A 27,226-nucleotide genomic window follows, 5' to 3' on the forward strand; every position below is an offset into this window, starting at 1 on the left:
AAGAGTCCGAACTTTCCAGAGACGCTGCGTTCGAACCACAAACTGCTGAACAGAGACACTGGACTCGTTCTGCTGGTTTAATTCACTTCTGTGTTTGAGGTTAAACTTTAATTGTGGTTTAAATCAGAACGTCAGCTGATTACATTCCTTTAGACGCTCCAACATGTCGACAGCTTCATCTCTGTCTGTGAGAAACGTCTTTATATTTACTTAGAATTCATAATGTGATGTCAGTTAAACTTTCTACAAACTGACAAAGTTTTTTTTTTATTATTGATATTTTCACTGCAACATTTTCATCTTACAATTAAACACCAAACTCCCATCCTTTCCCCCAGCTACACACACACACACACACACACACACACACACACACAAACACACACACACACACACACACACACACACACACACTTCTGAAAGCATCAGACTCAATGTAAAACCTAAATTATAAACACATCTCTTACTCACAGGTACTGTAACAGCCATCCTATTCTTTAAGTTGAATAAGTGTATTAATTGGTGCAGACACTGTGGAAACATATCATTTTGAGCACTCTCATTTAAATGTTTGTTTCCCAGCACCTTAAGTTTCTTGTTTAATTAAGAGTTTAATTGTTATTTTGAAACCTTTTTACTTAGTTTTGGAATCCCTTTGTTCGAAAATCAATCCCTTGAAATTGGAAGAAAACTGGGTTTTAGAGTTAGTGCATATGTCAAACACCACAGTTACAGTAATGCCCCGAAGGCATCGCTTCGCCTTGGAGGCTGTGACAGGTGCAATATATCAACACTAGCCTCAGGCAGGTGAAAGGGAGGAGGCGGGAACAGACTGAAAACATTCTTTAATTGTTGAACTGGTTTTCAAACTGATGTTTGTTTTTAGACTGTGAAGTTATAAGGGTGTGATTGTGTCCTTAGATCACACTTAGACAGGATTTATGGAACTGATGGATGAAATGAGCAGCGTCTTCTCTCTGTGTTTCCTCCACATGAAGCTGGAAAGTGTCTGTAAGTCGACCTGAAGTCAGCTCAGCAGGTGAGAATCCTCCCACAGAAACCTGTTGATATATATAATGTCTGATCATCAGGATCACTTTGATCACATTGTGCTGTGTCACTGTTTAAATGTTTATTGATGCTGAATGGCTGTGTTTTAACATCTATTTGAAATTTGCTGTAGTTTCTATCTGAGTTAAAAAAACAATGACTTAATGTTAGTAATTTATTTTATTTTGTCTTTAGTTTGTGTGTTCACTTTTTCACTTGTTTGTTTGTGTTCTTTAAATAAAATAAAAATCTAAAAAGAAAGTATTTAAAAAAAAGTACAATATGTTTAGAAACAACTCTGTGTAGTATTGTTAGTGGAATCAACAGCAGTTTGACTGTAACTTGAGCTTACGACATCAGTGAAACATGCAGGGCGTGTCTGAACTGGTCCCACACCTTGAATCATTTTGGCTGAGCTGCTTTTATTGTGGAAACATTTTGCATGAAAGGCTTGTGATTTATTGGTGGTGAAACAAGTATAAAGAAAGGATGAGTCAGATTTAAATGTAGGACCTTTAAGGGCCATTTAATGACAAAATGTCCCATTAAACCTGCAGTGTGTAGAATTGTGGGTTTTATTTCCTAGCAGATTTTGTAGAAAGTAATTATAATATCCATAAGTACATTTAATTTAGTGCATAATAGCTGAAAATTTTCTTTTGAATTATTATTTTTTCCCTTAGAAAGGGTCTCATATATGTCCATATTTTTACATATTTTGGACCAAGGCCTAGTGCAGCCATCTTGAAAGTGTCATAGTTGGAATGTCATCAGGTGCATTGTTTAAAATTTAAAATTGTTCTTGTCCTTGAAGGCCACTGTAGCTTCTGTTATTATTCTAAAGGGGTGGGGTTACCCAGGGAGTGTTGCATTCTAGAACTTTGTATAACTTTCTTGATGATGTCATATTACACACTGCACCTTTTAAGTCTTATAATAACCACATGGTCAGTTCACCGTCAATAAAATACTTATCTTCAATAATTACGCTGACTTGGCCATATTAATTATACTAAATTGGGATCATGTAGCACACTAGTTTTGATGAGAGGCACCTATTTGCAGACCCATGGGGAAAGTGGAGCTCCACCGGAAGCCACGCCCCGAACTCATTTCATTGGTCAGAATTGTAACCTACTCTGAATTTGTTTTCTTCTTTTTGTTTTACTGCCGGAGTTCACCTAGCGGTGAATAATAATACACAGTTTCCACCGGTTATGGTGCTAGTACACAGTAAAATACGTCAGTTTGTTAAGGGTCCCAAGTGGCCAGGACGGTGGTAAAAAGTAGATGTTGAGGTAGAAGATGAATGAAGCAACGAAGCTTTGTGTACATCTTCCGAAATCCGTCTGTTTAATTCACAATCATCACGAGTAGGTCAATCACATACAAATATCAACTCTTATAAATGAAACACAAAAAGTGCCACCACATTAAAATAAATAACTAATTTAAAATGTGCAAACACATCAAAATACAAATACAAAATTCACATGAACTTTTTTTGTTTTATTTATAAGAGTTTATATTTTTATGTGATTTGTGTCTTTCAGTGACCCCCACATTATTATTGTGTGTGTGTGTGTGTGTGTGTGTGTGTGTGTGTGTGTGTGTGTACTTTACAGTACAATCATTGAATGAAGCTGTCAAATGTACCGGCACTTATAGCTGTCAAATTTACAAATCGTCTTCTAAACCAATGAAATTGAGAGTTCATGGTTTTCCACCAATGAAATGACGTTTGGGGAGGGACAACGCTTTTGACCAATGAACGATTGAACTGAGTTTGGGGCGTACAATTCTGACCAATGAAATTAGTTCGGGGCGTGGCCCCATCCTATTTCCGGTGGAGCTCCGTTTTCAATGGTTTCCCCCATGGGTCTGCAAATAGGTACTCTTGGTTTTGATTGATGAAGTGTAATTCATTACATTTTAACTGATATTTTAATAGAAAAACCTAATTTTTCTTCAGAAGCTTCCACATTATGTGATCCAGTGACGCATCAGAATTAATACGACACATGTTTTCTCTTATTACTATTTTTTTTTCCTCAATAGCATCCATGTCAATGTTTTTATGGAAAATGCATGAGTATTTTTAAAACAGCTAAATAATGCACATCATATCTGCTGGTGATTTACTTTGAATGTCAATAGCACCATCTAGTGGACTGATAGTGGAACTACACCATCTGATCTGATTTGTGATTTATCTGACACTGACTGAGTTTCTGTGATGATGACAAAACATCTCAAGATCAAGTGAAGAACTAATTTTAAGTATGAGAGTATCAGACTCAATGCCAAATGGATCATAAACAATATATACCCCTGAACAAAATCTAATCTGCGTGTCTTGAGAGGCCTTGGTTGAGCAGCTCAACAATCCTGCCACGTTCAAAGACAGAAAGCGTTTTTGCCTTCGCCATCAGGAGGTCATGACAGTGCGAATGTCTGACAGAAAATGACATGAAAGCCAGATTGTGTGTGTGTGGGGGGGAGGGGGGGACAGTCCATTCAGGATCCTTACAGTCTGTGGGAACAAAGACTGGATGTTCAGCATCCTACTGGATCTGCAAGGGATGCTCCTGTATCTCCTCCCTGATGGCAGGAGGGAGAACAGGCTGTGAGAGGGTTAGTGTTGAGAGGGGTGGAGAGGGTCTTGAATGATGACTGTAGCTCTGTGTGGTAGGCCTCCATTAGGAAAGGGAGAGGGACACCAATAATCCACTATCAGTTTAGGGTCCAACCAGGTTCTGTCAGCCCTGAATGTTTGTTTCCTGTTAGTGACAGTGAACTGATGTGTCCTGTGATGTAAAGCTTGTTATAATGAATTAACATGTTGTTGTGTTTGTGTGAAGGTGTGGGCTCTGCTATGGATCAGAGTGGGGACAGAGAGGAGGGAGGGGAACATGGCGGCCAGACCAAAGCTCAGAGGTGACATGAGGATCTCTAACTGTCCATTACTCAAATCATTGCACCATCATTATTCACTCTCAAAGCTGTGTGTGTGTGTGTGTGTGTGTGTGCCAAGGCGTGAGATCCAGACGCATGGACCGGCGGCTCTATTACACGCCTTGCCTGACCAGGGCGGCTCTATTACACGCGCACCTCCGTAGTCAAGATGGCCGCCGCGGTCGCGGACCTCCCGTAGTCAAAATGGCGGCCGCGGTTTTCCGTCAATGTTTTATCTATATTCTAACCTCTCCCTGTCCCCTTGCCCTAACCCTAACCACCGAGGGGGCTGCAGCTAGATAGTATTGAAATGCTGGGAGAACATGTCGGCCCCTGTTGGTGCTATTCCTCCGTTCATTTAGACTATTCCTCCGTTCATTTAGACTATTCCTCCATTCATTTAGACGGCGGGAGGTGCGCGTGTAATAGAGCCGCTCTGGTCAGGCAAGGCGTGTAATAGAGCCGCCCTGGTCAGGCAAGGCGTGAAATAGAGCCGCCGGTCCATGCGTCTGGATGTGACGCCTCGGCGTGATACCAGGTTGGTGTGTGTGTGTGTGTGTGTGTGTGTGTGTGTGTTGTGTTCATAATACATGTATTATTCTATCAGGTTCCTTCAGAGACCACACATTCCTGGATCTGGACGCAGCTGGTCGTCCTTGAACAGTAACCGTTCGTATCGTCTCAATGATTTTCAACAACAACCGTCTGCGTCAGAAAGGTAAACTCACTTAACTGTTCTTGTTTACAGACTAGAACAAACGTTTAGTACATTGACATGTTTCCTGCTAAACTGAAGTTAATAAAAAGTGTTGTAGAACTGAATATATATACAGTATACAAATATACATCCACACAATATTACATTTCCATAACAGGAACATGGCGGCCAGACCAAAGCTCAGAGGTGACATGAGGATCTCTAACTGTCCATGACTCAAATCACTGCACCATCATTATTCACTCTCAAAGCTGTGTGTGTGTGTGTGTGTGTGTGTGTGTGTGTGTGTGTGTGTGTGTGTGTGTGTGTGTGTGTGTGTGTGTGTGTGTGTTTTGTGTTCATAACTCATGTATTATTCTACCAGGTTCCTTCAGAGACCACACATTCCTGGACCCAGCAGTTTTTCCTCAAACAGTAACCATTCGTATCGTGGTCTCAATGATGTTCATCAACAACCGTCTGTGGCAGGAAGGTAAACTCACTTATCTCTCCTTGTAAACAGACTAGAATGAACGTTTAGAACCTTGACGTGTTTCCTGCTAAACTGCAGTTAATACAAAGTGTTGTAGAACTGAAAATCAGCTGTCTAGTGCAGATGAGAGTTGGCAATTAAATACCAGATGACACAATGTTTAAGTACAATAATTAAGATCTTTACTTAAGCAATAGCACACGAGAGGGAGCATGTTGTCGCTCTATATCAGCACTGCTGTGATTGTGTGTGTGTGTGTGTGTGTGTGTGTGTGTGTGTGTGTGTGTGTGTGTGTGTGTGTGTGTGTGTGTGTGTGTGTGTGTGTGTGTGTGTGTGTGTTGTGTTCATAACTGTATTATTCTACCAGGATCCATCAGAGACCACGCTCTCCTGGACCTGGACCCAGCTTTGTGTCCATGAAGAGTGACCGTTCATATGGTGGTCTCATTAACTTTGATGGACAACAACCGTCTGCGTCAGGAAGGTAAACTCACTTAACTGTTCTTGTTTACAGACTAGAATGAATGTTTAGTACATTGACATGTTTCCTGCTAAACTGCAGTTACTTAAATGTGTCGTAGAACTGAAAATCTGCTTGTCTAGTTCAGGTGAGAGTTGGCAATTAAATACCAGATGACACAAAGTTCAAGTACAATAATTAAGATCTGTAATGTTTGCAAGAGTCAAAACACACTCATCAAGGGAACTGTAGAATTGACTGAAGAATAGCAGTACAGGCTTCAGTCATTACAGTAAACTATCTGTTACATGAACACAGGAACTTTAGCAACGTCACAACAGTTCATCAGGGTATATCATAGTGAGTCATGACAAACATACTTTGCAGCGATCTTAGTCTCCAGTACCGACTATCTCAGTTATAAACAATCTTACTTCATCTAACACAAGACTAAGGTCAGAACATCTTGACAGTTAGATTACGTGTATGAAGATTATACTCTTCTCAATCTGCTTTTTAAACACCTTGAGGGCAGTAAGAAGCATGCCAGGCTACTTTTTGTCGATTTCTCCTCGGCTTTTAATACGATCCAGCCCCATGTTCTCGTTGAGAAACTAGTTAACATCTTTAGCCTAGATCCCTGTTTAGTGGGTTGGGTACTGGATTTTTTAACTAAAAGATCCCAAAGTGTTAAGGTGAACACAACAGTGTCTAGCCTTCTGTCCACCTCCACTGGTTCGCCACAGGGCTGTGTTCTCTCTGCTCTTTTATTCTCTCTGCTCTCGTTTATTTTATATACTGATGACTGTCGCAGTAGCCAGGTTACAGAGGACTTCCTGACCTGCTGCAACGATGCGTTCCTTGAGCTTAACATCTCAAAAACTAAAGAGCTCTGTATAGATTTCAGATCTGGCCCCCATCCCACCGAGAACACTGTCATCTGTGGCTAGCCAGTGGAAATCGTGTCCAGTTATAAATATCTGGGCACTATCATTGACAATAACTTGAAATTTAATGCAAACACTGAAATGTTGTGCAAGAAAGGCCAGCAACGCCTCTACTGTCTTTTGGCTCGATTCAATGTTGACAAAAGCCTGTTGAAATTGTTTTACAGCGCTTATATTCACTCTGTCATCTCATTCTCTAGCATATGCTGGTACGGTAACCTCACTACCAAGGACAACAGTTCTCTTGGGAGAATAGTAAAAACTGCTGCGAAAATCACTGGTATCCAGTTTGTAGGCCTTGATCCTTTCTATTGTAAACAGTTGCTCAAAAAATCTAGGTCCATACGACAAGACAGTGCCCACCCTCTTTATTCTGAATATAGGGTGTTGCCATCTGGCCGTCGCCAGTGTGTCCCTATGACCACCAAAAATAGATATAAGTTTTCCTTTGCCCCTGCCTCGATTCGAGCAACCAATGCTGCCAGCAGCAGATAGCTGCTGCTATTGTTGATTGGGTTTTCGATTTTTTTATATTGTTGATGGTGTTTATGGTACTGTACTGTTGTTATTGTTGCTGTTGTGGGCATTGCTGCTAACGGCACTCTGCACTTTATTTTGCTGCTATTGATTGTTTGCTGTTGACCACATAGCACTTTATCTTGGCACTTTATGATGCTACGATTCTAGGATTTTATGTTTGATTTATTTTATTTTATTTTATGTTTTTATGATTTTATTTTATTTTATTTTATTTTATGACGGTATGACCTGTGTCTAACTGTCAGAGCTAGGATAACAGTAGGAGAATGTTGCCCTGGTCTGCCTTCTCAGAGCGGGAACACTCTTTACTAAGAGCCCGAATCCTCTGGGGCCGGTTTCCCGAAGCCTTCTTAGAGCCTTCTTAACGCTACGTCATTCGTAGCCCCTACGTAGAGTTCCTACTTAACATTTCGCCTGTTTCCCGAAACGTTCTTTGCTACGAATCTCTTTCGTACGTCATACGTTGGTAAGGTTGGTCTGGAGCGCCCTCGGAGCCTTCTTAGATCTACCGTAGGGGTGTTTCAGCTCTCGCTTGTGTCATTTAACTAATACATCTGACTGTATTTCATATCAAACGGACACAGCGATGACTGTATTTAATAACAAACTGTTAAAAACGATCCAACTGTATTGCATATCACGTATATTTAAAGTAGGCTATTTGATATTTTAGCAGAATACCATTCACAAAGTGTTCAAACTATATGAACAAGTACTTTTTAGTCATCTAACTGACTTGCATTAACTGAATGGATGCGATGTCCGTCAATGTGAAAATACTTTATACGTGATACACTATAGCCTGCAGTCGGATCGTTTTTATCAGTTTGATATTTAATACAGTCATTGCTGTGTCCCTTTGATATGAAATACAGTCAGATGTATAAGTTTAATGACACAAGTGAAAGTCCCTGCGATCGCTGTGGCATCGCCAGAGATACAGACCCCCACATATCCTTCCGTTAAAGCACCATGCACCATGCGTAAAACGGACACAAGTGACATCCCTGTTGCGCATGGAACTGCCACACATTCATGAAGAAAATAATTGCTGGAAACAATCTTAATCTTAATCTCCTCCGCTGTTTCTATATTTTCTATATATTTTTTGAAATCAGTATAGGCTATGGTAGTATGTTGTCTCCGGGGCTGGATACTATTGAGAACCTCCGAACTGTGTTCCACACGGCTCGTCTGGCTCAGCTGACACACACTGCGGAGCTGTCAGCTGAGCCAGCTCAGCTGACAGCAGCCGGGCAGAGTTTGTCGGATCCTCCGCCTCAAAACATGTAAACGTGTGAAAAAAATTATTAATAATCAATTAAAGCTTACCTTAAAATAAGTGTACCATGTTACTGTTTATTGTATTTAGGATTTTAGCTCATTTGGACGCTGTTTTGGCCGTCTGTTTTTATTGATATAGGCTATTGGTGATATTATAGGCCTATCTACTTTCAGTTTCCTTACTGACCCACCACGAAACGTGATTAGTGTTCTTAAAGATACTTAGATTATAAAACAAGAGGTCCAAAACACAGATGATGGTTAAACAAACTAATTTATGACTTTATATTACACTAGAAATGCACGGGTAGATTTGATTACGCAGCATATAAAGAGAACGCTGGCGCTTCTAGTGTTAAATACATGTTTCTGCCTTGAAGGATTTCTAGCAATCTTTTATTCGCAAAGACTGCAATACGTTTTATAATATAGCCTAGTGCTGTCATGCAGCTGCGCATGAAATGAGCAGGAAATGGAAAATCGAACTCTGAGCAATCGATCTCAGCAGTGTACGAACGACGTAAGGAGTGCTTCTCCTAAGAGACCGTTCGGGAACCACGACTACAGAGGTAAACAACTTTGGTAAGTCATAACGTAGGAGTCTTCGTAGCTCGCTAAGAGAGGACGTTATCGGGAAACCAGCCCCTGGTCATATCTCGGGCGAGTTTTGCAGTACAGTAAGACTCTATCCCCAGCGTGGCCCGTCTTAATCTGTGGAGGGAAAGGAACTGACTGTGTTGTGTTGGTTTTTCCCTGATTCTTGCACTTTGCACTATAGTGCCCAGGCCTGCGTACATGTTGTGATGTTTGCGTCCGTCACTGTTTTGTACTGTTATGTGTTGTCGCCTCTCCTCGCTGTGAACCAATTTGCCCTCTTGGGACACTAATAAAATCATGAATCTTGAATTTATGGCAATATAATATATATTTATACATAGGCCTATATATATATATATATATATATATATATATATATATATATATATATATATATATATATATATATATATATATATATATATATACGTATATATATATATACACTCACCATCCACTTTATTAGGTACACCTGTTCAATTGCTTGCAAAAACAAATAGCTAATCAGCCAATCACATGGCAGCAACTCAATGCATTTATGCATTTAGACGTGGTCAAAACAATGTACTGAAGTCAAACCGAGCATCAGAATGGGGAAGAAAGGGGGTTCAGGTGACTTTGAACATGGCATGGTTGATGGTGCACGGCAGGATGGATCCATACTTTCATGTTGTTTACACCAAATTCTGAACCTGCCATCTGAATGTCACAACTGAAATCGAGACTCATCAGACCAGGCATGATTTTTCCAATCTTCTATTGTCCAATATTGGTGATCCTGTGAGAATTGTAGCCTCAGTTTCCTGTTTTTAGCTGACAGGAGTAGCACCTGGTGGGGTCTTCTGCTGCTGTAGCCCATCTGCTTCAAGGTTGGTCGTGTTTTGCGTTCAGAGATGGTATTCTGCATACCCTGGTTGTAACGAGTGGTTATTTGAGTTACTGTTGCCTTTCTATCATCTCAAACCAGTCTGCCCATCCTCCACTGACCTCTGACTTCAACAAGGCATTTTACGTCCACACAAATGCCGCTCACTGGATATTTTTCCTTTTTCGGGCCATTCTCTGTAAGCCCTAGAGATGGTTTAGAGTGAAAATCCCAGTAGATCAGCAGTTTCTGAAATACTCATACCAGCCCTCCTGGCACCCTTAACATTGCCATGTTCAAAGTCACTTAAACCCCCTTTCTTCCCCATTCTGTTGCTCGGTTTCAACCTCAACAAGTTGTCCCGTCCAGGTCTACATGCCTAAATGCATTGAGTTGCTGACATGTGATTGGCTGAGCTAGTTATATGTGTAAACAGGTAATTGAAAGGGTGTGCGTAACAAAGTGGCCAGTGAGTGTGTGTGTATATATATATATATATATATATATATATTAGTGCTGTCAATTTAACGCGTTATTAACGGCGTTAACGCAAAACCATTTTAACGGCGTCAATTTATTTTTTTATTTTTTTATTCATGGCCTAGGAAACGTTGTGATTTTTTCACATGCTGTTGAATCAACTAGAAATGTTAGAACAACTGAAACACCACAAACTATTCATATGGCTCTCAGTTAAGTTACTGTTAAGTCAACCGGAACATGTCCTACAGCGTAATTTCACATTAAAATCATTTAACTGGCAAAACGGCGAAACGTCAAGTCAATTCTGACTTTTATTTTGAAGCAGAAATCAGAACCTAGCACTTCCTAGCTCAGCTGCGCGACCTTCACTAGTCTTCCGCGTGTGACTCGGGGACTACGCGGAAAAAGAACAGAAAAGAAAGCTTTTCATTTTCAGAAGTCTTACTTATAACCCTGCGCACACACCAACACCTCCATGGACGTTAGTGGCAGCCGCAAGTCATTCATTTTCACTTCAATTTTCGCTATCAAGGGTGACTTAAGCCTCGGCTGCTGCAGCGGCATACCAACCACCAGCACACTGTATGGTGTGTCCACTCCACAAACAGTCTGAAATAAGTCGTGGATGAACGACTCCCAAAACATTTAGGCAGCAAACACCTCAATACTCATTTGTTTATAGGCTATAGCCTATTTTGTTTTATGGTTTGGTTTTTAAGTAAAAAAGGAAGTTCCAATTATGTTTGTATATGCTGTTCAAGGGGTGGGGGGGGGGGGTCTACATTGTTGTCTATTTGCACTGAATTGGAAATTATGATATTTTAGAAGAAATACACTGAATTACAAGGGTGTAGAGAATGGTTGTGAAAAGAGCTTTACAATGAGAAAAAATAATGGGACAAAAATAAATCAAGGGACATTTAGACTAGAATAGATAAAAATGTGTGATTAATCTAACTATGACATTAATGCGATTAATCGCGATTAAATATTTTAATCGTTTGACAGCACTATATATATATATATATATATATATATATATATATATATATATATATATATACAATTATACATCCACACAATATTAAGTTCCATAACAGGAACATGGCGGCCAGACCAAAGCTCAGAGGTATCTAGCTGTCCATGACTCAAATCACTGCACCGTCATTATTCCCTCTCAAAGCTGTGTGTGTGTGTGTGTGTGTGTGTGTGTGTGTGTGTGTGTGTGTGTGTGTGTGTGTGTGTGTGTGTGTGTGTGTGTGTGTGTGTTTGTGTGTGTTGTGTTCATAACTGTATTATTCTACCAGGATCCATCAGAGACCACGCTCTCCTGGACCTGGACCCAGCTTTGTGTCCATGAAGAGTGACCGTTCATATGGTGGTCTCATTAACTTTGATGGACAACAACCGTCTGCGGCAGGAAGGTAAACTCACTTAACTGTTCTTGTTTACAGACTAGAATGAATGTTTAGTACATTGACATGTTTCCTGCTAAACTGCAGTAAATAAAAAGTGTCGTATAACTAAATCTGCTTGTCTAGTTCAGATGAGTTGGCAATTAAATACCAGATGAAACAATGTTCAAGTACAATAATTAAGATAGTTATTGCTATTTACTGTTACATGAACACAGGAACTTTAGCAACGTCACAACAGTTCATCAGGGTATATCATAGTGAGTCATGACAAACATACTTTGCAGCGATCTTAGTCTCCAGTACCGACTATCTCAGTTATAAACAACCTGACTTTATCTAACACAAGACTAAGGTCAGAACATCTTAACAGTTAGATTACTTGTATTCACAATTTATGGCAATATTATATATATATATATATACACACAAATATACATATAGTAGACACAATATTAATTTCCATAACAGGAACATCGCGACCAGACCAAAGCTCAGAGGTGACATGAGGATCTCTAAAGCCTGTTACATACTCCGCCAGAAGAAAGAACAAAGTTATTGTTGACAGAGTTGCGAGAAGAAAATTACGTCACTTTCTTCTCGCAGCTCTTGTTCAGCTGTTCTCGCAGCTTATTCTCGACGCATCGTCCGGGCCGAACTTTCTTCGGCACTTGAGTTCTCGCAGCTCTGTCACCGAGAACTTTGCTCTTTCCTCTCACCGAGTATGTAACAGCCTTGACTGTCCCATGTGTGTGTGTGTGTGTGTGTGTGTGTGTGTGTGTGTGTGTGTGTGTGTGTGTGAGTGTGTGTGTCTGTGTCTGTGTCTGTGTGTTTTGTGTGTTGTGTTCATAACACATGTATTATTCTACCAGGATCTATCAGAGACCACACACTCCTGGACCAGGACCCAGCTTTGTGTCCTATGAGAGTGACCGTTGGTATCAGAGTCTCAGTGATGTTCATCAACAACCGTCTGCGTCAGAAAGGTAAACTCACTTCAATGTTCTTGTGTACGGTAGTAAACTGTTACATGAACACACAAACCACAACAGTTCATCAGGGTGTGAGTCATGACTAACATACTTTGGAGCGATCTTAGTCTCCAGTACCGACTATCTCAGTTATAAACAATCTTACTTTATCTAACACAGGACTAAGGTCAGAACATCTTGACAGTTAGATTACTTGTATGAAGATTCACAATTTATGGCAATAAAATATATATAGGGGAGAATGGGGTAATGTGAGACACTTTTTGCATTTGCTCCCCTCTAAGCAAACTAAAATTATATATCACTCAAATTTACACATTTCCCATTAATTCAGGATGTTTCCTAGAAATGGGCATTAGCAGAATTTATTCAAGACAAAGGGCAGTGAAAATATGATTGTTTAAAAAAAAGTTGTCTTGTGCCTCACTTTTCTCTGGTCTCAGACAGACCAGAGAAATCAAGGGGGTAAACTGATCCACTTACTTTTTCCACTCTGAAACTACCATACCAACACAAATTGTAACAGTTACAATCCTGACAGCTAGCTTGAAAACCAAATATTCAAAAACTAATGTCGGACTAGTAACAGGATCATGGGGTTATGTCAATTAAGCAAAACATTTTTCTAAACACTTGAAAGTAACTCTGATCAAATACAACATATAATTCATATTCAATAATTAACATTCAAATGAAAGATATAACCAGTTAGATTAGAACACAGTCTGGGGGTCAGAACACAGGACCCTTAGAGCCAGCTAGTGTCTGGGGGTCAGAGCAAAGAACAATCAGAACCAGCTAGAACAGCCTGGGACTCAGAACACAGGACTAGACCCAGCTGTCATTTTCCATCTTTTGAGTCTTTGATTAATATTTTTCTGCATTTGTTTTATTGGGATCATTCATTGAATGAAGACATATTACTTAGATTTTATTGATGTTAAAGGTCACTCTCCTGTCCCCCAGATACATACCTGCCAAACCATGCCCTTGCTGACACCCCTTCAACCATCAACCCCCACCTCCAGCCCACATTGTCTTTTGTCATATTCAAACTAGTCTCCTTGCTACCTCAAATATAATGGATTCATTAAAAGAGGGCACAGACACTGTCTCACTTTACCCCACTGCCACAATTTGAGAACAAACTACCTCTCTCAGCAATTCAGGCTAATCTTCAGTTATCAGCATCACATGGTTTCATATGTTGGCAGTTCATCGACATGTATGATAGAAGTTTTTCTACCTGAATCAATTTGCTTTGGCACAACAGTTGATTCAGTTGACTGCGAGAAAATTTACTTTTACATGCAAAAAAGATGTTTTTTGTGAATAAAACATGCTTACAACACCACCATGAGGTCCTCTCTTTCATGGCCAAGGGGAAATGAGAGGGGCTTGAAAACATATATCTCACATGACCAAAAATGTGTTCCGTTGCCTAGATACAGGGGGTGTCTCACATTACCCGATGTCTCACCTCACCCCGTTCTCCCCTACTGTATACAAATATACATTCACACAATATTAATTTTCATAACAGGAACATAGGGGCTAGACCAAAGCTCAGAGGTGACATGAGGATCTCTTACTGTACATGACTCAAATCACTGCACCGTCATTATTCACTCTCAAAGCTCTGTGTGTGTGTGTGTGTGTGTGTGTGTGTGTGTGTGTGTGTGTGTGTGTGTGTGTGTGTGTGTGTGTGTGTGTGTGTGTGTGTGTGTGTGTGTGTGTGTGTGTGTGTGTGTGTGTGTGTGTGTGTGTGTGTGTGTGTGTGTGTTGTGTTCATAACTGTATTATTCTACCAGGATCCATCAGAGACCACGCTCTCCTGGACCTGGACCCAGCTTTGTGTCCATGAAGAGTGACCGTTCGTTTGGTGGTCTCATTAATTTTCCTCAACAACCGTCTGCGTCAGAAAGGTAAACTCACTTAACTGTTCTTGTTTACAGACTAGAACAAACGTTTAGTACATTGACATGTTTCCTGCTAAACTGAAGTTAATAAAAAGTGTTGTAGAACTGAAACTCTGCTTGTCTAGTTCAGATGAGAGTTGGCAGTTAAATACCAGATGACGCAATGTTCAAGACAATAATTAAGATCTGTAATGCTTGCAAGCAAGAGTCAAAACACACTCATCAAGTTGATTGTAGTAATAACTGAAAAATGTCAGTCCAGGCTTCAGTCATCATAGTAAACTATATCTGTTACATGAACACACAAACCACAACAATTCATCAGGGTGTGAGTCATGACAAACATACTTTGCAGCGATCTTAGTCTCCAGTACTGACTATCTCAGTTATAAACAACCTGACTTTATCTAACACAAGACTAAGGTCAGAACATACACTCACAGGCTTCTTTTTGGGTTCATCTGTTCAATTGTTTGTAAAAACAAAAAGCTAATCAGCCAATCACATAGCAGCAATTTAATGCATTTATGCATTTAGACGTGGTCAAGACAATGTACTGAAGTCAAACCGAGCTTCAGAATGGGGAAGAAAGGGGGTTCAGGTGACTTTGAACATGGCATGGTTGATGGTGCACGGCAGGATGGATCCATACTTTCATGTTGTTTACGCCAAATTCTGAACCTGCCATCTGAATGTCGCAACTGAAATCGAGACTCATCAGACCAGGCATGATTTTTCAATCTTCTATTGTCCAATATTGGTGATTGTTACGTCCCTAATGAGGTCTAGGGGTAAGGGAGTAACATAGACCAGATCCGTAAAATAAAAGGGAGTCAAGTGTTCAAAAGTAAAAGTGTTTATTGCCAAGCCCTATAACGTCAGGGAGACCCCTAAGCCAAAACAACAAACAAAACTGGTTCCCTGTCTTTAAACAAAAAAGGTTCTTCCTAACAGTCAAACAAAAGACAAGTGCTTACCTCCCTAGCCACAAACAAAACAGGAGAAAAGGGGGAATAAACAAAAAGGCAGGCCTCCCCTACACGGCTTCCTGGCTCACCACAGAATTAGCACAGGACGGGACTGCTAAGCAGATGATAGCAGTAGTTCAGGTGGCAGACGACAGCAGGCCACAGCAGACAGTGTTCGGCAGGGAGCAGCACATGGGACTGGTAGCAGCCGAGAGCAGAGAGAGAGGAGAGTGCCATGCAGCTCCTCTTATAAGCATGCCTTGATTAGGCTCCCAGGTGGGCCTCGTTTGGGAGCAACAGAGGTATGGGAGTGGAGGAGGGTGGAGCCGATGATCTAGAGGCAGTAGACACAAGTGCATGTTAGAAACTACATGGGAATGTAACAGTGATCCTTTGAGAATTGTAGCCTCATTTTCCTGTTTTTAGCTGACAGGAGTAGCACCTGATAGGGGCTTCTGTTGCTGTAGCCCATCTGCTTCAAGGTTGGTCGTGTTTTGCATTCAGAGATGGTATTCTGCATACCCTGGTTGTAACGAGTGGTTATTTGAGTTACTGTTGCCTTTCTATCATCTCGAACCAGTCTGCCCATCCTCCACTGACCTCTGACTTCAACAAGGCATTTTACCTCCACACAAATGCCGCTCACTGGATATTTTTCCTCTTTCGGACCATTCTCTGCAAGCCCTAGAGATCAGCAGTTTCTGAAATACTCAGACCAGCCCTCCTGGCACGCTCAACATTGCCATGTTCAAAGTCACTTAAAACCCCTTTCTTCCGCATTGACTCCAATAGGTTGTCCCGTCCAGGTTTACATGCCTAAATGCATTGAGTTGCTGACATGTGATTGGCTAAATAGTTGTACTGTACTTGTTAACAAGAAATTGAACTGGTAAGTGTAAATATACAGGAACATAGGGGCCAGACCAAAGCTCAGAGGTGACATGAGGATCTCTAATTGTCCATGACTCAAATCACTGCACCGTCATTATTCACTCTCAAAGCTCTGTGTGTGTGTGTGTGTGTGTGTGTGTGTGTGTGTGTGTGTGTGTGTGTTGTGTTCATAACTGTATTATTCTACCAGGATCCATCAGAGACCAGACTCTCCTGGACCTGGACCCAGCTGTTTGTCCATGAAGAGTGACCGTTCATATGGTGGTCTCATTAATTTTCCTCAACAACCGTCTGCGTCAGAAAGGTAAACTCACTTAACTGTTCTTGTTTACAGACTAGAACAAACGTTTAGTACATTGACATGTTTCCTGCTAAACTGAAGTTAATAAAAAGTGTTTGTAGTCTGTGCTATTAAAAGAAACAAGCAAGAATCGTGAAACCACTAATATTCTCATATCTGAAAGCTGCTCAGTGTAACTACTGTGTTCTGGGTGCAGTGCAGATTATTTAGAGTGTTTATCTGAGGTAAAGATTTAAAAATAACTGTGAGATCTCTAGTTTTGATAGATAGATAGATAGATAGCTTTATTGTCATATGCACCGTTACAGCACAATGAAATTTGTTTTTAAACAATTTATGGAAAAACTCTGAGCACTAATGTTGCTTTCCACCCTGCCTCACACTCACACAGTGAGAGCTGCCCAGTACAGCCTGTCTTGATACCACCAGACACTGGTGCTTCTGGCTCAGCACGCTTTTCTGAAAAGCGAAAAAAAATACATATATAATTTGTGCTGTAAAACCTTGGAATGAGGTTCCAGAAGAAGTGGTGAGGTAAACTCTTCCAAGAATAATATCAGATTTACAATTTGTTAGCATCATCGAGGTATACACACAAAATATAAAAATAGTAAAAAAGTGCAAGGCACTGGTGCAATTTGCACTACACATATACATTTTGTTTATCAAGGCTTATTATGTTAAACTATAAAACTGATTGGGAACTTATTTATGAAATTTGTGTATTTTTTCATTGATAAAATGTATGGGATTTATGAAATTGTTGTGATTTCAAAGTTTTCTATTATATTTAAATTCCTGCGTCTTCTCTGTCTGCCCCAAGCAGCCCCTTCCCTCTGTTCTGCAGACACCAGCTGCCCCTAGGGGGTAACTTTAACCCCAGACATGAGCTCATTCTTTATGGTTTCTCCACAGAGTCGACCAGGAGATCTCAGAGGTTCCCAGTGGTCGGTCTGACCAGCAGCATCAAACACAGCTGGACTCCACATTCAGGGTCTGTTCATGAACAACTACTTTCCATCTGTTCTGTTCACAATAATACAATCTGTGTTTTACTTTTTAGACAGGTGGACTGTCAGTCCGTCCAACATGGATCTGATGTTTGATTCATGATTTTAGTTTGATTGTGTTGTTCATATAATTTTCTGTTCCAGCTGCTGGAGGAAAACATCGTCACGTTTGTGAAGAACGAGCTGAAGAAGATCCAGAAGCTTCTGAGCCCAGATTACCCAGGATGCTTAGAGGGTCAGAGTGAGGATGAGGAGCAGTGTAGGAGCAGCAGAGAGGCATTTCTGAAGATCACACTGGACTTCCTGAGGAGAATGAAGCAGAAGGAGCTGGCTGACCTTCTGTGGAGCAGTAAGAGGATTCCTCTAAAGGTTTAACATGATGGTGAAATGGGACATATACTAAAAACATATTTTGCATTTTAAATTACTCATTGATCTTATTTATACTGTAAACAGGAAGTCATTCTGAAGTTTGTCAGCGTGAACTAAAGTCCAACCTGCAGAAGAAGTTCCAGTGTGTGTTTGAGGGGATCGCTAAAGCAGGAAACCCAACCCTTCTGAATGAGATCTACACAGAGCTCTACATCACAGAGGGAGGGACAGGAGAGGTCAACAATGAACATGAGGTCAGACAGATTGAAACAGCATCCAGGAAACCACACAGACCAGAAACAACCATCAGACAAGAAGACATCTTTAAAGCCTCACCTGGAAGCGATGAACCAAGCAGAACAGTGATGACAAAGGGAGTGGCTGGCATTGGGAAAACGATCTTAACACAGAAGTTCACTCTGGACTGGGCTGAAGACAAAACCAACAAGGACATACAGTTCACATTTCCATTCACTTTCAGAGAGCTGAATGTGCTGAAAGAGAAAAAGTTCAGCTTGGTGGAACTTGTTCATCACTTCTTCAGTGAAACCAAAGCAGCAGGAATCTGCAGGTTTGAAGAGTTCCAGGTTGTGTTCATCTTTGACGGTCTGGATGAGTGTCGACTTCCTCTGGACTTCCACAACAATGAGATCCTGACTGATGTCACAGAGTCCACCTCAGTGGATGTGCTGCTGACAAACCTCATCAGGGGGAAACTGCTTCCCTCTGCTCGCCTCTGGATAACCACACGACCTGCAGCAGCCAATCAGATCCCTCCTGAATGTGTTGACATGGTGACAGAGGTCAGAGGGTTCACTGACCCACAGAAGGAGGAGTACTTCAGGAAGAGATTCAGTGATAAGGAGCAGGCCAACCAAATAATCTCCCACATCAAGAAATCCCGAAGCCTCCACATCATGTGCCACATCCCAATCTTCTGCTGGATCACTGATACAGTTCTGGAGAAGGTTTTGAAGACCAGATGGTGCGGAGAGCTGCCCAAGACCCTGACTGAGATGTACATCCACTTCCTGGTGGTTCAGGCCAAACTGAAGAACGTCAAGTATGATGAAGGAGCTGAGACAGATCCACACTGGAGTCCAGAGAGCAGGACGATGATCAAGTCTCTGGGAAAACTGGCTTTTGAGCAGCTGCAGAAAGGAAACCTGATCTTCTATGAATCAGACCTGACAGAGTGTGGCATCGATATCACAGCAGCCTCAGTGTACTCAGGAGTGTTCACACAGATCTTTAAAGAGGAGAGAGGACTGTACCAGGACAAGGTGTTCTGCTTCGTCCATCTGAGCGTTCAGGAGTTTCTGGCTGCTCTTCATGTCCATCTGACGTTCATCAACTCTGGAGTCAATCTGATGTCAGAAGAACAAACAACTTTCCAGGAATCTGCAGAGACACAGTTCTACCAGAGTGCTGTGAACAAGGCCTTACAGAGTCCAAATGGACACCTGGACTTGTTCCTCCGCTTCCTCCTGGGTCTTTCACTGCCGACCAATCAGAAGCTCCTCAGAGGTCTGCTGACACATACAGGAAGTAGCTCACTGACCAATCAGGAAACAGTCCAGTTCATCAAGAAGAAGATAGAGAAGACTCCCTCTGCAGAGAAATGCATCAATCTGTTCCAATGTCTGAATGAACTGAATGATCGCTCTCTAGTGGAGGAGATCCAACAGTCCCTGAGCTCAGGACGTCTCTCCACAGAGAAACTGTCTCCTGCTCAGTGGTCCGCTTTGGGCTTCATCTTACTGCCATCAGGAAAAGATCTAGACGTGTTTGACCTGAAGAAATACTCTGCTTCCGAGGAGGCTCTTCTGAGGCTGCTGCCAGTGGTCAAAGCCTCCAACAAAGCTCTGTAGGTGGACATATTAAACATATCAATAGTAGGGATGGGGCTTGAAACTTTTTTCCATTAAGGACTCGGTTCCTCTTTCTTCAAAATCTGAAAATCAATCAAATTTGAGCTTATCGATACTGCTATCAGTACTACATGTCGGGGAAATTCTATGTTCCGACATATCTGTAATAGAAGACTAAACTCACAGACTAAACTCACAGAGAATTGAAGAATTTAATTACATAATACAATAAGACAAAACAACAGAGTCACAGAGTAAAATTGGTTCAGAACCTGCAGGGAGACAGCCCATGAGGGACTGCCTACTGACTAGTATTTTCAGAGACCCTTTATGCCTCTACAGGAGAGGGGGGGTGTTACAAACATTGGCCTAAGGCAGGGGTGTCCAAACTTTTTTTACTGAGGGCCACATACAGAAAAATCTACGAAGGGCCGGGCCACTTTGCAAAAATAATACATTTATCAGGACATGTAGCTGCTCTGGGGCCGTATTAACAAAACATTTTATCTTAGCACTAAGAGTACTCCTAGGGAGCACTAAAAGTTCTAAGTAAGGAGTAATTTCTTAAAACCTATTCACAAAGCTGATAAGACCAACTTTTACTAAGGAATGGGAGGGACTCCTAAGCTAAGACTAGAGGGCGGTGTTGACCCTGTTGCTATGGATGATGTCATGTTCATACTTTCTATGCCTACAGTGATTGGCTGAGAGGGAATGAGTCCCTAAGAGTGAATTTATAATAGAAACACTGTGGAGATATCCATATCGTGTCGCTGTATTAAAGTAAAGAGTTTTTATATACAATTAATGACAAGTGACACTGATTTAACATGAAACCAAGATACTGCAGGGTTTCCCACACATTATTCCACAATTAGCCTACAATAGCGCCACATAGGTCTATTCATTTTAAATTTTACAATTATTTGAATCGGAAAAAATATCCTCATTGAAGAGCTGCACGCCATGCACTGTCACTGTATTTCTCTCAACGGCGGACTATGCAGCAATAGCCAGACAACGACAAACCGGGAAATTCACCATTTAGAAACAACAGCCGGCGAAATCGTAAAGTGCATGCGGAAGGAAAAAGGCGAGACGCGCAACTATACAGTAGCGGACCTGTGGAACGGAGGAGATGCTGCGAAGCGCCACAAATAGGCCTCTAGTAGGAAATTAAACCCAAACGTGACACCAACAGTAACTTTCAGTGCATCGTAAACCCAAAGCAACTGCAGGAAAAGGAACTTAATAAATATTTTATTATATACATTTAATAAATATAAATGTGTCTATACTTTCTAAATATAGCTTTACTAAGATCATTAAACCCTTACAGCTATTAAAGGTACCTTTTATAAAGCTCAATAGCATTAAATCTCTCCAAAACACCATCAAATGACTGTCTGTGATTTACTCTTAGTGACTTAGCTTTTCATAGATTTAGGAGCTAGTTTTAGCGCTAAAATGCTTTGTGAATTACACTTATTTAAAAAAGTTAGGAGTCCTAAAATTAGGAGTGAAACGCCCCTTATTTTTGAGAGTCACTCCTAAATCAGCACGTTAGGACCTACTCTTAGCCTTAAAATGTTTTGTGAATACGGCCCCAGATGTTTAGTTTCATAGTGTCTGTCTTCGTAAATTGTAATCCTTCTTCACGGCAACACTTTACTTGCACATTAAAAAGATACATCCCCCCTCTTGTTAAATGCCATTAATACACCCAGAGTTTTCTGCTTTTACATCGAATGTCCAGCTTGGTGAAAATAGTAGCCAGCCGAGATCCCGCCCCTCCAAGGGGGGTCCGGGGGTATGTCCCCCCGGGAGATTTTTTTTAAGTTTTTAAAGTGAAATGCATGAATCTGGTGCACTTTGAGAGGGAAATTAAGAGGCTAAAGCTGACGAATTTTGTATGAAAAAAAATGTAAACACTGTGTCAGATGAATTAGAAGCTATTGGAGAAGGACACATGGATTTTCCATAATAATATTAATTTAAATTTAAATATTATGTAGGGTCCTCTGGGATGGCCTTGGTGCTCTTTTTCTTTTATGGGACATATTTCTCTGTAATATAATGAGTGCATTTAGATTATTTAAAAATTAAAAGGGCCATATTACATTATATTTTTAAAATGTGCCAAGGGCCAATCAATCAGTTTTGACACCCCTGCACTAGTGGGTTAACTAAGAAATGCAAAAAAAAAAAAATTTCAAAGGGCCATATTGCATTATATTTTTAAAATCGTCCGCGGGCCGACTGCGGCCCGCGGCCCGCTTTTTATTGGCCGTAGTTTGGACACCCCTGGCCTAAGGGTTACAGGATAACACAATTAACAGTTGGTCTTGTCTTTATATTGTAGTGAGGAACAATCAATCAATCCAATCACTCGTCTGCAAGCATCCATTTTCCAGTTAAGATTTTTTAATTAAATTGTCAGACAGCTGATGATTAGAAGGGAAAGTTATTCTAAATAAAATTCATTATGTTATGTACAGATGTAACAATAAGAAAAATAACATTTTGTTTTTGGCAAGAAGCTTGAATTTTGAGAATATAAAATATAAAAGTTGATTGGGAGAGACATTTGATATACCAGTAGATGGTATGATTTATTTAACTTATATCAAGCTCTAATCATCTCCTAAGCGATACCATTTTCATTAAAAACATATTTTCTGGTAAATGATCCGCATCCCTAATCAATAGTTCTTGATTGTTTAAATAATTGTATAACATTGTTTTATTTGTGTTCACTAATTCTCCTTCAGGCTGAGTGGCTGTAACCTCTCAGAGAGAAGCTGTGAAGCTCTGTCCTCAGTTCTCAGCTCCTCCTCTAGTCTGAGAGAGCTGGACCTGAGTAACAACGACCTGCAGGATTCAGGAGTGAAGCATCTGTCTGCTGCACTGAAGAGTCCACACTGTAAACTGGAAACACTTAGGTCAGAATTATACTGTTTGTTTAACTGTTAATCTTATAAATTCTGCTCATTCAGCTTTAGGCTCTTGTTGGTAATGCAGGTCAACATCTGTAGGATTTTTTCCACTAACATGATTTTCTAAAATAATGAATTCCTGATATTTATCCATCTCCAGACTGTCAGGCTGTCTGGTCACAACAGAAGGCTGTGCTTCTCTGGCCTCAGCTCTGAGCTCCAACCCCTCCCATCTGAGAGAGCTGGACCTGAGCTACAACCATCCAGGAGCCTCAGGAGTGGAGCTACTGTCTGCTGGACGGGACGGTCCCCTCTGGAGACTGGACACTCTCAGGTATGTACAGACAACAATAGCTCACACACTGCTGCTGTCCTTGGTGTCAAGCGATTTGATTGGTTTATAGTCATGATATAGGTGCGTATACAATGACTATAACGTCGATTTTCAGTTTGACAAGAGCTGCAAATGAGGAAGCAACGGTACCAAAGTAACAGTTGTTTTCAGCTAACAAACAGAAATGTTAAACGTAAACTTGGACCTCCAGGGAGGCCTGACTATGGAGGAGTGGCATAACTGTTACATTGGGGAACCTGACAAGCAGGACAGTCTGCTCTGCTAACGGGTCTTTATGCTAGGATTAACAGGTCCTAACTTGAATCAAAAGATAAACGTTAAATGTGCAAACTTTTTTCAAGTTGTACAGTTTTGGGCTGTGAGCACAGGCCCCACTTGTTGACGTCAGGCCATCATATCACCCTCATGGAGTCTGTTTCTGACAGTTTGAGCAGAAACATGCACATTAGTGGCCTGCTGGAGGTAATTCTGTAGGACTCTGGCAGTGCTCCTCCTGTTCCTCCTTGCACACAGGAGCAGATAGTGGTCCTGCTGCTGGGTTGTTGTCCTCCGACGGCCCCCTCCACGTCTCCTGGTGTACTGGCCTGTCTGTCTGTCTGTCTGTCTGTCTGTCTGTCTGTCTGTCTGTATGTCTCCTGGTCTCTCCTCCATTCTCTTGACATTGTGCTGGGAGACACAGCAAACCTTCTTGCCACAGCGCGCATTGATGTGCCATCCTGAATGAGCTGCACTACCTGAGCAACTTATGTGGGCTGCAGACACTGCCTCATGCTGCCTCTAGTGGTGAGGGCACTGGCCTCTACCTCTAGTGGCAAAATGCAAAAGTGACCAGAAATCAGCAAGAAACGATTAGGTCCGGGAAATGATATGTGGCCACCACCTGCAGAACCATTCCTGTATAGGGGTTGTCTTGCTTATTGCCTCTCAGTTCCACCTGTTGTCTGTTCCATTCACACAACAGCAGGTTAAATTGATTAAGAATCAGTGTAGCTCCCTTACTGGACAGGTTGATGTCCCAGAAGTGTCATTGACTTGGAGTTGCATTGTTATGATTATGTGTTCCCTTTATATTTAATTTTTCAGTGTGCATATACATACATACAGTATATTATTGAACATGCAGTAGTAGGATTGGGAGATAGGGGCTGGCCATCTCGGAGGGGTTCTAGTGGGGATTCTTTTTCGTTGTTGTGTGTGTTGCTTTCCGGCCAAGTTTGTGTGCCAACACAGTCTAAGCCGGACTGCGTCACCGCCTTTCCAATGGTCATTTCAGTTTTTGTCATTGCTTTGGATTATTGCAATAATAATAAACATACTTTTGTATAAATTATATTTGTTGGTTGATAATAGAACTAAACATCTGAAACATATCCTTTAATATCTACATTTAGAAGAGCTAAAAAATTTGCAATTCATTTACGAATAATCACGAGTTAACTATTGACAGTTAAATATTGTAATCGGTTGACAGCTGAGGAACACTGCTTCGTGTTTAACAGCAACTTGTAATACAATTTTTTTTTATTGTCATGGATACTTTCATTGTGTAAAGTTTCATTTTGATAGGAGTAAAGGAAACAAATAGCCCCATTGGGTGTATTGTTGTCTCGCGTTATTGGCACACATCTCGGATTGATGAGAATTAAACATATTTCCTCAACTAGGATTTCTTAGGACTTTTAGTATGTTGTTCTGGACACCTCATGGAAATTATCTGAGCTGGAACAAAATCTTTTACAATTCATTATATTTTTGGCCCCAAAATGCCTTACTTTGCCTGGCCTATTAGGACTCATGTTGATAGAGAATCATTCTGACTGTGTTTCTTCCTCCAGGACGGACCACGGTGGAGAGCAGAGGTTAAAACCTGGTCTGAGGAAGTGTAAGTGGATTCAGTTTGACTGATGGAGACAAAATTTGTCATTAACCTTTATAGAAATAAACATCCGGACACAAACCAAGAAATAAAGCCTTCAGGTGTCTGATGATAAACTGCTGCTGTGTATGTTTCTCTCCATCAGATTCCTGTGAACTCACACTGGACACAAACACAGTAAACAGAGAGATCAAACTGTCTGACAACAACAGGAAGGTGACATGGGTGGAGGAGAGGCAGCCATATCCTGATCATCCAGAGAGATTTGACTGCAGGCCTCAGGTGCTGTGTAGTAATGGTCTGACTGGTCGCCGTTACTGGGAGGTCGAGTGGGGTGGAGGGGTTTATATATCAGTGAGTTACAGAGGAATCAGGAGGAAAGGAGGCAGTGATGACTGCAGGTTTGGACAGAATGATAAGTCCTGGAGTCTGAGATGCTCTGATGGTGGTCGTTACTCTGTCCATCACAATAACACAGACACATCCATCTCCTGCTCTGTCTCTCACAGAGTAGCAGTGTATGTGGACTGTCCTGCTGGCTCTCTGTCCTTCTACAGAGTCTCCTCTGACTCACTGATCCACATCCACACCTTCTACACCACATTCACTGAGCCTCTGTATCCTGGGTTTACAGTCTGGCCTGGTGCCTCAGTGTCTCTGTGTGATCTGTAGGAGGGAGACAACTTCCAGCCCTGTGGTTTAAAGGTGGAGTCAGCGATTCTGGAGAATGCTTGTCAATTTTATTTATTTTTTATTTTTAAACAGTGAATATCTCCTCACGATCAACAACCTGAAGGCTAGCCTATGAAGGCCCACAGTCCTTTGTTTAAAGAGTCTAGGCTGTGTATTAACACCAGAAAGTTAGCAAATCGTGAGGAGACATTCACTGATTTTGTCAAGTGTTCTACAGAATCACTGACTCCACTTTTAAAACAGCAGCTTTTATGGCGATTCTGACCCAGAACTGCAGCAGAAGTGAGGTCACATTGAAGGATCCTCCAAGTGAAAAAAACCAGCAATGAGACATATATACTATATAAGCAAGAGGCCAGTCCAAGGTGCAACATAATAACTAAATATACCAGTAGGGGAGAACGGGGTTGGTATGCACACTTTTTACTCAAGAGTGAATTACTCATCACCAAAGCATCTTTCAATAGTCATCAATAGCCTACATTAAATTGAAGCTTAAGGTGTTGGCTTGAAATGTGTATCCCTCTCATTTTCCAAATTATTTTAATAAAGAAGTAATTAACTATCAAAGACACCCAGACACATGGTACCAACCAACCCCATCAAGGGGTTGGGTGTCACACACTATGGCAGTGCTTCTCAAATGGTGGGGCGTGCCCTCCTGGGGTTGTCGGGGGGGGGGGGGGGGGCGCAAGCTGCCTTGATTTCCAACTGACCAAAACATTTTTTTTTTTTTTTTTTTTTTTTTTTAAATCTTTTTAAGTGCTAGCAAGCGCAAGATTCACACAGACTGAGCAGTCTTGTTTAAATGTTACAAATTGAGCTAATAAACCTGAACTTTGATTTTTTTGCTGCAGAAGTTATCTCAGCTCATTTTTGTTATCTAATTTGATAATAAGGTGATTGTATGCAGAATGTTCGTGCCAGAAACTCATACAGTGGTTTTGTACAGATAAATAAATAAATATTAGCAGGTTCTCAATAGTATTTCAATTTAGGGGGGGGGCGAAAACATTTCTGTCCCCTAGGGGGGGGGCATGACAGAAAATAATTGAGAACCACTGATGTAACTATGGAGTTATTTGTCACAATGTTATCTTAATGGGACAACTATTAAAAAGAAGGCAAGAAGGCATACCTAAATTTAAAAGTTTAATTACATTGTCAAGTTGACAAATAGGCCTACATAACTTTATGCATCTCAACACAAAATGAGCAAGGAAGACGAACAGGAAACCCATATTAAGACCAACCTA

General features: G+C 41.1%; 1 protein-coding gene across 2 annotated transcripts; it reads left to right on the forward strand.

Moving 5' to 3' along the window:
* The first annotated feature begins 904 nt into the window (after positions 1 to 904).
* LOC307270493 (NACHT, LRR and PYD domains-containing protein 3-like) lies at positions 905 to 26,630 on the forward strand. 2 transcript variants are annotated; one of them, XM_080054376.1, is made up of 16 exons: positions 905 to 1,039; positions 3,912 to 3,987; positions 4,613 to 4,723; positions 5,088 to 5,195; positions 5,563 to 5,679; positions 11,679 to 11,795; positions 12,659 to 12,772; positions 14,590 to 14,703; positions 16,747 to 16,860; positions 17,773 to 17,851; positions 18,012 to 18,216; positions 18,324 to 20,106; positions 22,882 to 23,052; positions 23,207 to 23,380; positions 25,237 to 25,283; positions 25,423 to 26,630. In XM_080054376.1, the coding sequence occupies exons 2-16, from the start codon at positions 3,926 to 3,928 to the stop codon at positions 25,947 to 25,949; spliced, it is 3,843 nt and encodes a 1,280-aa protein (XP_079910502.1). In that variant the 5' UTR covers positions 905 to 1,039; positions 3,912 to 3,925; the 3' UTR covers positions 25,950 to 26,630. The 2 variants fall into 2 exon arrangements, with proteins under 2 accessions (XP_079910502.1, XP_079910503.1); XM_080054377.1 differs by lacking the exon at positions 5,088 to 5,195.
* The last annotated feature ends 596 nt before the right edge of the window (positions 26,631 to 27,226 follow it).

Source organism: Ammodytes marinus (assembly GCF_949987685.1).
Source record: "Ammodytes marinus genome assembly, contig: scaffold_138, whole genome shotgun sequence".
Taxonomy (NCBI): domain Eukaryota; kingdom Metazoa; phylum Chordata; class Actinopteri; order Uranoscopiformes; family Ammodytidae; genus Ammodytes; species Ammodytes marinus.

Excerpts from the sequence above, each read along its gene's own strand:
- LOC307270493 (XM_080054376.1), top strand. The coding sequence starts at position 3,926 with ATGGATCAGAGTGGGGACAGAGAGGAGGGAGGGGAACATGGCGGCCAG. Across the intron at positions 11,796-12,658 it reads CAACCGTCTGCGGCAGGAAG|GATCTATCAGAGACCACACA; the intron begins GTAAACTCACTT and ends TTATTCTACCAG. Across the intron at positions 25,284-25,422 it reads AAAACCTGGTCTGAGGAAGT|ATTCCTGTGAACTCACACTG; the intron begins GTAAGTGGATTC and ends TCTCTCCATCAG.